Source organism: Ostrinia furnacalis, unplaced genomic scaffold (assembly GCF_004193835.3).
Source record: "Ostrinia furnacalis isolate ACB-3 unplaced genomic scaffold, ASM419383v2 OfSCF1848, whole genome shotgun sequence".
Taxonomy (NCBI): Eukaryota; Metazoa; Arthropoda; class Insecta; order Lepidoptera; family Crambidae; genus Ostrinia; species Ostrinia furnacalis.
In genome coordinates this window covers 1-14,177 of record NW_021132087.1, presented here as the reverse complement: position 1 = coordinate 14,177, position 14,177 = coordinate 1, and the positions used below count along the sequence as shown (strand labels likewise).

The following is a 14,177-nucleotide window of genomic DNA, read 5'->3' as shown; positions in this document are numbered from 1 at the left end:
AAGGTTATGAGGGCCTATGTGTGCGTGAACTGTGTGTATGTGTGCGTGGACTTTATGTATGTATGTGTGCGTGTACTATGTGTGTATGTGAGCGTTACGTACGTAGGTTAAGTACAGCGAATTTAACACCAGGCTGTCAATTAGTAGGCTCAAAAATTTGACAGAGAGGGTTCTCTATTTCCTATGTATTACTTTTCTCTATGGTAAGTGATTACCGTGTTGAGTGCATGGTTGAGTGAGGACACAATTTTATTCTTGGTCTGAAGGACACAAGCAAAGATTTGTGTTTCTGACAGACACATGTGCGTTCTGTCTCGGAAAACAAAAGCACTTTGGATAGCACCAACAGCAGGAGAACTTAGGAAGACCGACCGAACGGCCAGGCCAAAGAATACTCATACTCCGGCCAGGCTGTATCGTAGTGTTGCCATATATATTTTTTAAAGAACAAAACGCATCAGCTGATAAATTGACACATGTCAATGAGTCGACCACGTCAATGTCAAATAATGGTCGCGTGTTCGCAGAAAGTAAATAATCTATAAATTCAAATAAAAATAAAAGAATTGTGTGTTTCTGCATAGTGTATCATGTAAATAACTCCGTATATTGTTTGTGAAGAATTGTAAACATTTAACAAAGTTGTCTAGTACACAGATTTGTGTTGACAACACATTTTATCTGCAAGAAAATGAATTCTCACGAAGATGTTCTGTCCTTCATGGATTTTCTAGATTTAGAAGAATCTGTTGTAGATGAACGATTAAGATCTTTAATGGCTAAGCATAAACTTACTAATAAGCACCTTTCAAATGTGATTCACCTTCTCAGATATAAACTTTTGATAAATACTCAAGACGATGATTGTTGCGACAATGAAGTGGAGTACGACTTTGCGGTGAAACTTATCAAAGAAGTAAGTAAAGAAAACGTAGACAATGTATGTAAAATAGTAGCTTGTGTCCTTTCATTGGATACTTCAAGCATTGTAATGAAATCTGAACACATACTTCAGCAGTTCCTATCCGCTACAGATTCGCCGACAGAAATCAGAGAAAATTCTGATTCGCCTGAACCCAACAAAGACTTACTAAACTTTAGAGTATCAGATAGCATACTTGAAGCTGTTATAGCAAGCAAAGATAGATGTATACTACCATTTTTAGAACTGCCATATGAGAGTTTGTTACTGGGCACAAATGAACAACTTAAAATTCACTTTTTGACCAGTACAGTTCCAAAGTTGTTTGAAGGGGTGTCAGGTTTCAGTGTGTTGGACCAAATTTGGGACTTTATAAAGCAACTTGAAAATGATAAAAGAGAAGTAACTCTCAAAGTTCTAAGTGTTCTATCTGGCTTTTATTTGCCTGTTAATGATGGTAAAAATGAGGTGTTATATCAGTCGGAAATTATATACAAATATGAGCTCTGGTACAATATACTGTATGGTTTATCATCAACTGATCCATCAATGAGAAGAATATCAATTTATCTAGCTAAAAGAGCATTAGACTGTGTTATGGCTTTGAAAAAAGATATTTGTGTCAAAAATGCAAATGATATTATATTTACATGGGATCACTCAAAAAGAAACAATGAAAGAACATTATGGGATAACTTCTTTATACTGATGGATAGTCTGGAAGAAAAACAGAGCAATATTGTTTTGCCATCATTAAAGTTATTTGAATCTCTGAAGTCCCTAAGGCATTGGTTAGACTGTGCTTTCAATATTGGTCTCAAACATGATAATACACAAGTCCGACTTAAATGCATACAGTACAGACTGGAAACTAAGATAAAGAGCCAAGCTGAAGCAGCAGTCCTGTTGGAGGCCTTAAATGATATCAACATTTATGACAATGTTTCTGAATGTGAAGATTTGAAGAAAAGACTTAGTGCATTTTTATCTGATAAACAAATATTTATCAATATGTTCACTGCAATACCTCTGGTAAAATGGTCTCCTGTACCATTGTACCACATTAGCAATGTAATATCAGGACACATTTTCAAAGATTTTATGTCTGAAATAAATGATATAGATATGACAAAACTGCTAATAGAAATTTTAAAATTGCCATGCAATATTGTTGCCATAAGAAAAGCAATTTTTATAAATGTTACCCACTTCATTAGCAACAATTGTTATGGCTTACACTGGAAAGATCATTTGAGCATATATTGCATTCTTCAAACTGAGTTAAAAGAATCTGATTTAAATAGCCCATTGAATTCATTGATTGCTAAATTGACTGTAAAAGATGAAGAGAAGGTGGAATTCTTTCAACTAATTGAATATTTTCATATTGACTTCTGTTTACTATACTTACAACAACACCCTGGAGATATGGCAGTGTTCAATGATGTACTACTATGTAAAATAAAAAAGACTCAGGATATAGTTTCAAGACAGTACTCGGATAAAGCAGAGTGTCTGAAGGATGTTGTTTACTTAACACATCTCTATAAAAAAACTAGTAATTTAATAGAACATATAAATATGATGGTAGCCAGAGAATATAAGACTATATTACACTATATGCTCAGTCTATTATCTAACAACACCATACTGTCCATTGAGGAAATGAGCATTCTATCAAATGGTTTCAGTTCCATGAGCACTTCAATTACCGATTTAGAAGTCAAGGATATTCTATTACAATTGTATAAAACATCTGTACTATTTGTCAATGATAAAAACACTATTTTGGAGAGTAAGATCTTAAGCATGTTTATAATTAATGTTTTATCAAGTAACCCAATACTACTTGCAAATCATAAACATGAGATGATTGGTCTGAAAGACATGAATATATTTACTTCTGACCTTGATAACAAGAACAGTATTGGCAGACTTAGAAACACGTTTTATGAGAAATCTTGTGAAACATTATATTCTTTACTATGTGAAGAATCAACTTTAGATAGATATGCAAAAGACATAGCAGAGTATATAGAAAAAGTAATAGAATGTGGTGGTTATGGTTGCTTGAGATGGTGCCTTAAGATCATGAATATCATATTACCATGCCTTCTTAAAGGAGAGAAGAGGACATTTGATGTTACCCATTTTATATCCAGGATGTGGAAGGAAATAGAAGAGCTTAAATCAAATAATCAGTATAATCCATGCATTGAGGAGTTTGTGAACTTGATCACTCAAGATGTTTTACTGAAAAGGCCAATGTACAACAATGTTATTATTTTATACTGCAGTAGAATCATAGAAAATGGTGCTGCAAAAACAACACCTATGTTCTACTTAGTAAAGAAACTCAATAGTCTTATAATTAATGAAAGCTATGGCCAAATTATATACATTCTATGTGCGGTTTTACTCCACTCTCCAGTACCCAGGAAGGATCAAAGGTAAGAGTGAGTGCTTAGCACTCAAAATCAAAAGCCTTACTTACAAAAAAAACTTACGTATTTTGAATAATTTATTTCTCATTGCAGGATTGCAGAGAACCTTGTTGTTGAAATATTACAGCAGCCTGAATATGGATTTGATAAGCTGAAGTGAGTTTTATATTTTATCAAATAATTTAGGAAAATTAAAAAAAAAAGTACCATGTAACATCACTTTGTATCATTTGCTTTCAGTGTTGACATTCACTTCGACTATCAAATTCAATGCCTGTCCCTATTGGTCCTGAGCAAAATTCAAGACAGTGATATTCTTGAAAATATTGAGGCAATGATAAGGCACAAAGTGGATGAGGCTTTCAGAAATAAACAGAGGTATCATGGCCACTCCCAGGCCCATAGACTGATGCTGACTGCTCTGCAGCATTTGCTGCTAATATCTGTGCTGAAGCCTGGTGCTGGTGAGAAGAATGCAGACTGGTGCGTCGAGTTGCTGGGAAGGCTGCCCCATCAACCCAGCGTGAGAATTTGTCTGGAATGGTACATTGCTCTGCACATCTTTTTGAAGGTAATACTTTGATACTTGTTTTATTTGTCCTCAAAGGACTTCACTTGCGTTTAGGTCCATTCGATATTTCTTGCTAATGAGTTCTGCGCTCACAAGATGGCGCCACTGGCGATTAAGGTTCTGTCGTTTCTATTGGCACTTGCCACTGGAGTCAACTATAGTCTGGTCTGTGAGCACATAGAATTCTGTCCAATGAGCCCAAGATACCCATCCTTATCGCTCGCGCGTAATTATGTTGCTATCGCGGTCGTACACTCACTGCGGGTGCCAGTCGCACAGTCGCGACAGCAATATGATTACGCGCGAGCGATAAGGATGGGTATCTTGGGCTCATTGGACAGAATTCTATGTGCTCACAGACCAGACTATAGTTGACTCCAGTGGCAAGTGCCAATAGCAATTGCCTGGCAAATGCAAATGTGAGCCCTCCTACCGCTTCTGAGCCACTATCTTATACTATTTAACTACTTATGAGCGAAAATACGGTGCCATTTTTAGTAATATCCCGTCCTGAGTAACACCCTCTGGTGATATCTTGGCGAATCGATTAGGGTACCAAACCTTTGAATATCTTGGCGTGACTAACTAATATCTGTAAAATTTTATATCTAAGAAAAATAAACTTGTTTTCAGAAAGCAGCCATAAATGAAGAAATTCTGGGGTACCTGAAAAACATACCACTTACTTCACAATTCATGATTTTGTACTGGACTATCAAACATAAAATTCTCACCAAGCAGTGTCCAAATGAAGAATATGAGTTTGTAATGGAAATTTTACTGTCCCACACTATGGGTCAAATGTTCAATATCCGACTACACGCCCAGTACTTAGCTGTCATGCTTCATGGTATTTATACAGACAGTTCAATGAAATACGCTTATACTATACAAGTAATTGAAAGAACATTTCTGGAAAGCGCTAAAGACAAAAACTTCTTGAAGTTACAGCAGGACTATTTCGTCAATGCATTTGACATTGTGAATGATTTCACTCCACTCTTCCTTTATTATTTCTTGCCACGGTACTGCGAAATAAATAACAACGAAAATGTTGATGTCGCTTATATTAGGGATACTATGAAAGTTATTAATGAAAATATTTCCAAATGCGACTTTTTCAAGAATTATAGGAAAAGATCTGATGAAGAAATATTTGGGATTAGTATAGCGAAAGACACCAAGGGCAAAGTTAGTGACGACATCGAAGCGTCGGGGACGATACAGAAAAAATATATTCCATGGAAAAATATGAGCGACGTGAACGTGTATGAATCTGGAAAGAAGGTGAGACGATAAAATTAATTATAATTTACTTGCGATCTTTCGTAAAATCGTCTATCTTATCTAGCTGATAAGTTTGGCGGAACACTTACTAATGTACCATCTCTTTTAGACCGTCGCATTGAAAAAGACCAAGGCGGAACACTTCCTAATGTACCATCTCTTTTAGACCGTCGCATTGAGAAAGACCAAGTCTTTCTCTACAAAGTTTTAAATAACCATGTTGACTCCTCTTTTTTGTTAAGTAATATTAGTTTTAGGTGCCCTCGGACGAGTTCGCGTTCTACAAAACTTTTCTCTATTTCTCTCACTAGGACTAATTATGCTAGCAACAGTTTTGTACCTAGATCTTGTAAGGAATATAATAATAGGTTTAACACGATTGACATTTTTAATTCTTCCTTACCATCTTATAAAAAACAATTGAGAGAATGTTTGAATATATAACTTGATTTTAATTTTGACCTACATAATTATTGTGTTTTTAATTTATATAATTTTATTAATATTTAACTTTTTGACATCTTATAATTTTTATTAAATTTAACTGTTTGACATTTTATAAAATTGACATTGTATTTATTTGACATTTAGAAATTAATGTATAATTTATTACTATTTAATTAATTTTTAGTCTGCACTCTGTATTAATTTTAACTGTGGAAACTTTGCTGATTTCTGTCCTATTTTTTTGTGTGATTATTTGTCTGTATATCAAAATTGTTTGTTTCCCTAATATAAATAAATAAATAAATAAATCTTTGAGCTGAATCTATTAAATTGGTAAGCATCGAACTCTCTTTTAAATTTTAAAAGACTTATCTTTTAAGCTTCACTGGGCAGCAGCAGGCATAGGTTTGGATTGTTTAGGGCATCAATTTTAAGCCTAAAATTTTACACAAAAATATTTTTATCACGCCACTTTTTTTTCTCCGAAACTTAAATGGCGCTACCGCGCCGCGGCAGCGATGTAGTAAGGTCGCAAGTCTAACCTAACTTAACCGAGACTTTGTTATCCAGAATAGTGCGAAAACAACTGTCAGGCTAAACAATAATAATTATGAGTTAAAAGTACCTATCGGCCCACGCGACCGCGCTTATGCCGCTTTGTTTTATACATTTCCTAATACAATATTGGAATTCTATAAAATTCCTAGGAAAAGTATACATTTCCTAGGATATGTGCGTATTAAAAAATCTCTGAAGCAATATTTTATACATTTCCTAAATAGCTTCGGAATGGGGATGTTGCCTGGGTCAAAAAGCAAGAGTTTTAATTAGTCCGTCAGTTAACTTATCAAAAAATACTCTACACGTATTTTTCACTTTTTCAAACTAATGAAAATTTAAAGAGATAAAGCGCCCCAAAGTTCATAAGAAGAGGCCCGTGACGTCAACGCTTGCTTAAAAATGCCGCACGTTGTGACGTCGTGCGCAACTTCAACGCACCATAACTTTGTAATTATTTGTTAGATTGACAAATAAAAATATATGTGTCCAATATTTTTTGATATTAAACATTACGGACTACAAAAATTTTTTAAGGCAACTAGCCTATTGTATACATTTCCTAGGAATAGTATACAATTCCTAGAATTCATACATTTCCTGTAACACATACAAGTTTAAAATAAATAAATAAATGTTTGTAAAAAAACCATTAGTTGGAAAAAACTACATACTACTTTCGTTATATGTAGAAACACGATTCACTATTAAAATCACAATGTAAATAATTCCAGAAAGAGAGCCCCAGCCGGCTGATAGTTGTGGCGTCTCTGATCGACAAGCTACCCAACTTGGGCGGCATGGCGCGCACCGGGGAAGTGTTCGGCGTGGAAGCCTACGTCGTGGACAGCCTGCGGCATCTGCAGGACAAGCAGTTCCAGGGGCTCAGGTATTTATTTATCCTTATTATACTACTATATCCTACTATACAGGGTGTTAGGTAAATGGGTATATGAGCCGACACTAGCCCATGTTAACATAGTCGTATAAATGGTATGGTGAAGTCAGAATAAAATTTAGTTTTTAATTTTCATACAAAATAAATAAAATCCGATTTGTATGAAAATTAAAAACTTAGGTAATATAGTTGAAAGAGCTCCAGTGGTTGACAATGTATGCTCCAATGCAAAATATTCGGTAGACCAAAAAGTTTTGGGGTACTCACCAGAAAGCCCCAGGTATGACTGAAAAAGCTCCAGTGGCTTTTAGGTACTCAGGACCAAAACAATTCTGGGAGTTTATGAGCAAACCATGGCTGACAGAAGATCCCACAAATATAGATGACCCACGCTTAACTGTCCCGCCAAACTCAATGACAGGGGGGCGCTACCATCGTTCAACTATATGGTTTCCAACATGGCAAAAATCTGAACCAGCGATCCGGTATTGACGGTGGCGCCCCACTGTCAATGTCATCGACAGGACAGTCCAGTATTTTGGAACTATAGACATGTTGACACTACCAATCAATTGACGTACTTTTTAAAACTGTCAATACGAAACTCTCCCATAGATTTTGTATGGCGCTACAAGCAAGTGACGTCACTATTTTGTCAACTTTATTAAACTACTTTTTTCTATTACAATGCGACCAAAAATCGTAATTTATAGGTAATTTAAAATTAATTAAGTTTTTAAGACCAGAATGAAGTGTCTTTTTAGAAAAGTTTTGATTTCGAATTATTGGGGAATGGTGTCAAACTGTCTATTGAGATAGATAATAAAATTCTCGCGTTCTATATTATATTGAATATAGGTAGTAGACCCTACTAGGGGCAGTGGGCACTATGCTTGATTCTACGAAATGGAACTTAAACTAAATACGATAATATTATTTTCAGTGTATCAGCCGAGCGCTGGATCGACGTGGAAGAAGTGAGGCCGGGCCAGCCGCTCAAGGACTACCTGATGCGGAAGAAGACCGAGGGTTACTCCGTGGTCGCCGCCGAGCAAACCTCTACCAGCTCCAAACTGCAGTCCTTCAGGTTCCCTAAGAAAACTTTGCTGCTGCTTGGGTATGTGTATTAAGGCGCTACCTCGTAAAAGTTTTCGGCCGACTGAATGCCTCGCACACAGAGGGATAGAAATATGATTTCTCAGTGCGAGGAAAGGGACAGCAATAGCGCGCGCGGCGCGGAATAAAATAACGTAAGCGACAAAAATCGGAAATCATGTATTTATTGAAAAACCAAACACTATTTAAAGAAAATAACTCGACCAGTACTTAGAATATGTTATTATATTCTACTAATATTTCAGTACCAAATTTTGTATATTGGTAAGGACCAATATACAAAATTTGGTACTGAAATATTAGCCTATCTGCTTATAAAACGAAAAATCGAGTAATAGAAGGGTCATCTTTGGATTTTTTTTCTATCGAGAAAATTGTTTCCATTCATGTTTCGGCTTCGACCAGACACTAGATTTATTAGTCAACTATGAAATATTTCAAAATAAGAACATAAGTAATAAGAAAAGTACGATTAAAACTAATTCTGCGCTTCTTTAAAACGCCCAATATTCGCAAGGCATCACCTTAAACTTTAATTTAAAAATTTTTTTTATTTTTTTTTTATTCTCTTTTTCACTACAATCTGTTGCCTTGCTGGAACATTGAGTAGTATGTGTTGGAGTTTGGATNTATTATTACTTAGGCAGTTAAATACTGCACAGTATTTAACTGCCTAAGTTTAGTACACCATTTTCTTTATTTTCTTCCATCATACACAATACGCGTGCGTGAGTCAATGTTCGCTCGTATGTGAGGCCTTGTCGAATAGTATCCTGTGGGTGGGCCATCGTGCGTGTTTTGTTTTCGATGTAAACTCGCGGAGATGGACAGGCCGATGGATGATGTGACACTCACAAAGTCGATACCCGGCAGCGCGTCGTCAGGGNTTCAAATATTCAAATATGCTTGCGTTTAACCAAAAAGTTTCTAACTTTCCAACACTGGCCCTTAAACGCAAGCTAAACTTACAATAAATACATTTATAACACACTTAACATTAAAGAAACACAACACAAATACAAAGTTAAGATTTAAAAAAAAAACTTAAGTTACAATTAGCTTTAATTCAATTGTTAGCATTAAGTAACTTAAATTAAAGTTAGCAATTGACACACAAACTTATTGTGTTTCTCTTTACAAAGTGCTTTAGTTAACACATCAGCTAACATAACAACAGTTGACAAATATTTAATTTCAACTATTCCTTTGTTTACAATTTCTTTAATAAAATGATGACGAATATCAATATGCTTAGTTCTAGAATGAAACATATAGTTTTTACATAGTTTTATAGCAGATTGATTGTCATTGNGCCAGCTATTTTATTTTTTGAGACCGTAATGAAACACTTTCAAGAATTCAAGCCTAATTTTCTATTGTATCTATTCTTAAATGTAGAGTCATACTTAGTGTCGTTTTAAAATTGTGGAATTATGACACAGCGTGCAAGTATGTTAAAGTAACGTATGTAATAAACTGGTATAATCTTCCGGCATTATCTTAATCCAAGACGAAAAGACGAGACGAATTTTATTGCCTTTTAAACAACAGATTATAAAGTAAAATAAGAATTTTGCAAGGTTTTTGTACATTGTATGATAGCATGATTTTTGGTGTGTAACTAGTGGAAAAAAATGTATGTGCCTTACAAAAACAGATTCAGATACAGACAGAACTTGTGTCAGGCCACATCAATTTGATAGTCAACGTTAGATCATGCTTTCCTTTTGAGTAATTCTGCTTTTACCGCAATTACCCTCAAGCTTACATATTTTTACATCAATTGCTGCAACAATACATCTCACCGTGACAAATGTTTTAGAAGTAACTGTCATATCTTTAAAAATTGACTCTATAAACTAGGCTCTGTCACAAAAAAATTCTCTAATGAATGTCTTCTCATCTCCCTTCATTCCAACGATATCAAATTCCTGTCAGTTCTAATGATATCAGTATACGATATACCTAATCGGCAATTGCAGCGATGACATCTCCATCAAATAATGCACACACAGTGCACCCTTGTGAACAAATAGGCCAGGTCACCGAGCTGGTTTTAGAATAAATGGCACATTGTGTTGGGTCGCATGTCAGATGCAATTGACCGGGCATAGATGCTGATTGTTTGGACACAGTAGAAGGGAAGAGTGCCGTGTTTCATGCCGTGTGGTGACGGCAGAGTAGAATACATTTGTCACCAACCCCTACTCTTCCCGCGGGTGTCGTAAGAGGCGACTTAGGGACTACACATCAAACAGAGAACGGGCAGCAGCGCTCTCTGACAAACATAAATCTTTTTAACTGCGATCTCCAACCCGCCTGCCAAGCGTGGGGATTATGGCAAAACCCTCTACTATAGTGGAGGAGGCTCATAGTCCAGCAGTGGACTGTAAAGGGCTGTTGATGAAGGGAAGAATAGTACGTCTTCAGACAAGCCATAACTTCGAACTCCTATGTTCTTCTGATTAATTTCGTTGCGGGTCCAATGACAGTTTAACTTTCCCCCGGGACAAACTTGACCTTCATTGGTTGGGTTTTTATGGCGGTCAAGCTGTAGATCCTGGCTACACAGGAGTTGCAGTGGTGGGAAAGAGAGGTGGGAATTTAAAAAAGCCATAACATACATAGACTATATCTTAAGGAAGTGGTTTCTATAGGTCAAAGAGTGGCCTAATAGGGTAAAAGGCGGCACCCTTGACATTACTTTTTTATGCGCTGTCAAAAAATGATCTTCCAAAGATTTGGCATTGAAACTAAAGGTATCAATCAGGTCGCAAACTCAATGTTCTGAGAATTAATTTTAAAACTACTAAAAATCAATTTTCAGAGCCAATTGAAAACTCTATTTTAAGAGATGAGTTTAACACACGCTGTGGATGAAAAATGTTTGATATTAAGTACCTATTACGCCGCCTGTCACTGAAGACTTAGGGTGGGTTGCACCATCTTACTTTGACAGTAACTATGACGATAACCGGTGCTTTTTGTATGGAATTTGACAGATTTTTGACGTTTGTCAAAGTTAAAGTAAGATGGTGCAACCAAGCCTTACTGTTCCATTTTACTGTGGCTTAATAGAGAGTATCCATGGTTTTAATAGGATCTAATGTAATTTAGATACGATCGTTGCACATCTTGCATGCCAAAAGAAGTATTCATCTTCTAATTACAGAGGCACTCCTGTTGACATTATATCTGTATTCAGAATTACATATTTTTGGGTTTAGTTAACTTTTAGAACTTGTACTTTTTGAGGGTAGTTGGGCTTGTTTCTCAAGAGGTAATGAATATTACACCAAAATGCTTGGGGTTTGATTTTAGTACCTATCTCTTCCAATGGATTTGTACTTTTTTTTATCCTCACTTACTTTGTCAAGAATTTTCCAAGCTTATAACAAAATCTGCCTCTTTTCCATGAAAATGTTAAACGCTAATACTTAAATAAGTAAAATGAATCTATCATGTTTGCCTTGTCACTTCAAGGCAATCAAAAAACCTTGGTGACAGAAAACAATGGGAAAATTTGGTATTACTAGTACTATTTTGTACAGTCAGCGTCAAATAGTTCGTGACGCCCAAAGTGGCCAAAAAGTTGAAAACACAACCTTATTCCAATTGTAACAAAGACGTGTTGCGAACTTATAGCTACTTTGGGTGTCACGACGAACAACACTCGACATCAAATAAATCGACCCTCCCGCGACAAGCACTTTCAAACGTATGCATCCCCACTTCCCACCAATATTGGCACCATTTAAAAGCCTAGTTCTACAATTCATTTCATTCAAGGAAAGGTTTTTACCCCAAAAATTTGTCTTTAGAAGGATCCAGAGTCACTTCTTAAAAAAATAGGTAGTTACGTTTGAGCCAACTTTTATGGCTATACAACTATTGAGTTGGGATTAATCGCTATCCATCTGTTAAAGAGGACACGTGAGACCATTATTTGGTTTTATAACCACAAAAATTGGTCTACTTGGTCCCAGAGGTGAGCCCCAAGTGAAGCCTTTTTTCAAGTCTCATTATTTTATGGTACCTGTTAATTGGTTATAAAAAAATTAAATGTGTTTTTCTTTAAGTTTATATGGGCTTTCAAATAACACCAATATTGTTGGAGCACCATGATTGCGTCAGAAGGAAATCTTTAAAATTCGCGTCGTGAAAGGTGCGGTTTATTTGATGTTGAGTGTATTTGACGCTGACTGTACTCTGTGGTTTCACATTATTGCACTAATGTCTTTATGTACAGAGGCCAAAACTCGACAAACATCGTTCACTTAGTGTAATCTGTCTATTTTCGTCACTTTTTATTGGCCTGTACTTTTCCAAACGGATTTTGAAGAAAATGGAAACTCAGATAAGTATTCTGTCGCGTCCTTTTAGTCTATAATTAAATATCGTAAAGTGAACATAGGTACAGTTAAATATGAAATACTAGCTTTTGCCCGCGGCTTCACCAGCTTGAAATTTCGTTTGTCAATTTTCACAGATCGTCATAAATTATATGTTATTCTGGGTTATAAACAATAATACTGTAAAATTTCATCAAAATCCGTTCAGTAGTTTTTGCGTGAAAGAGTAACAAACATCCAGACATCCAAACTTTCGCATTTATAATATTAGTAGGATGAATGCTTGGAAATGAAATCTTAAAATAGCACTAATTTGTATTGAATGTAAATTGCTCATGTTACATTAATTTTAACATCCTATATAGTTAATAATAATAGTGTCGGCTGTTTGCTGTAGTGGTTCAGAATGGACTACTATGCCGAGAGGTCCCGGGTTCGATTCCCGGCCGGGCAGAAATTGAAATGAATTTTAATTTCTGTGATGGGTACATTTGTACATAGTAATACCCAGTTACTATGTACAAATGTATTATTTATTTATTTAATAGTGCATGCGACTCTACGTAGTTCAAACATTAAAGTATTCAGGATGAATTTTCTACAATGTTTCCTGAAAAACTTAAAATAATATAACTTGTAGTTATTCTCTCGGATACTTATAGGCTCAAACTCATAAAATGTCCCTAAAATATTACCAATAGGGTTCAAAATACAGTGGCAATATAATATATCATCTAAAAGAGTTGAAGAATCATTGGGCATCATTATGATACCTTGTTCACACCATTTCCAAGTGCCGTCACAACTGGCGACAATTACGGTCGTTTGACACCTGACCCGCGCTATTGCGATGTGCGCGAGTTCTTACGCGCTCGGCGATCGCTGGGGTGACCATGGTGAAAGATATAAAAACAGACTATCACAAGTGAGGGTTGAAACAAATACAATTACATCCTATGGCCTAATTCACGTATTTTGACAGTCAAGATCTCGCTGACGTTCATAAGTCGTCCCATTGAAAAACTGTTCCAAATCCGTATTCACGAGGGTCATTTCGATAGAAATATTACTCGATAGGATCGCAACTCAGCGATTTGTTGTCGTTGAAGTTTTGTTACGTCGTCCTATTGAAAAACAGTTTTAAATAAGTATTCACAAGGGTCATTTCGATAGAACGATCACTCGATAGGATCGCAACGCAACTCAGCGATTTGTTGTCGTTGAAGTTTTGTTACGTCGTCCTATTGAAAAACAGTTCTCAATAAGTATTCACAAGGGTCATTTCGATAGAACGATTACTCGATAGGATCGCAAAGCAAGTTTTGCTACGTGAATGAGGCTATTATAGTCTTTTTCACCTAAGATGATCCGTATGACGTTTCGAGTTTGAAAGATTTAGAGATGTCACATAACTAAACCATAGCGATTTATCTATCGATTTTTTTCGAAGAGTTAGTAAAACCTACTTTTAGAGAAATATTTTGTATAGGTGTTATTTAACAAAAAAACATGTTTTTTTTTAATTACAAATATTATTATAACAATTTTTTATTGATAATAATGGTTCGTGTTCAAAAAAAAA

General features: G+C 35.7%; 1 protein-coding gene across 1 annotated transcript; it reads left to right on the top strand.

The window, feature by feature from the left end:
* The first annotated feature begins 216 nt into the window (after positions 1-216).
* LOC114353849 (uncharacterized) lies at positions 217-8,376 on the top strand. The gene is made up of 6 exons (XM_028305973.1): positions 217-3,372; positions 3,460-3,522; positions 3,607-3,937; positions 4,571-5,224; positions 6,964-7,118; positions 8,071-8,376. Exons 1-6 carry the CDS (start codon positions 692-694, stop codon positions 8,255-8,257), a joined length of 4,071 nt encoding a protein of 1,356 aa, XP_028161774.1. The 5' UTR covers positions 217-691; the 3' UTR covers positions 8,258-8,376.
* Positions 8,377-14,177: the final 5,801 nt, after the last annotated feature.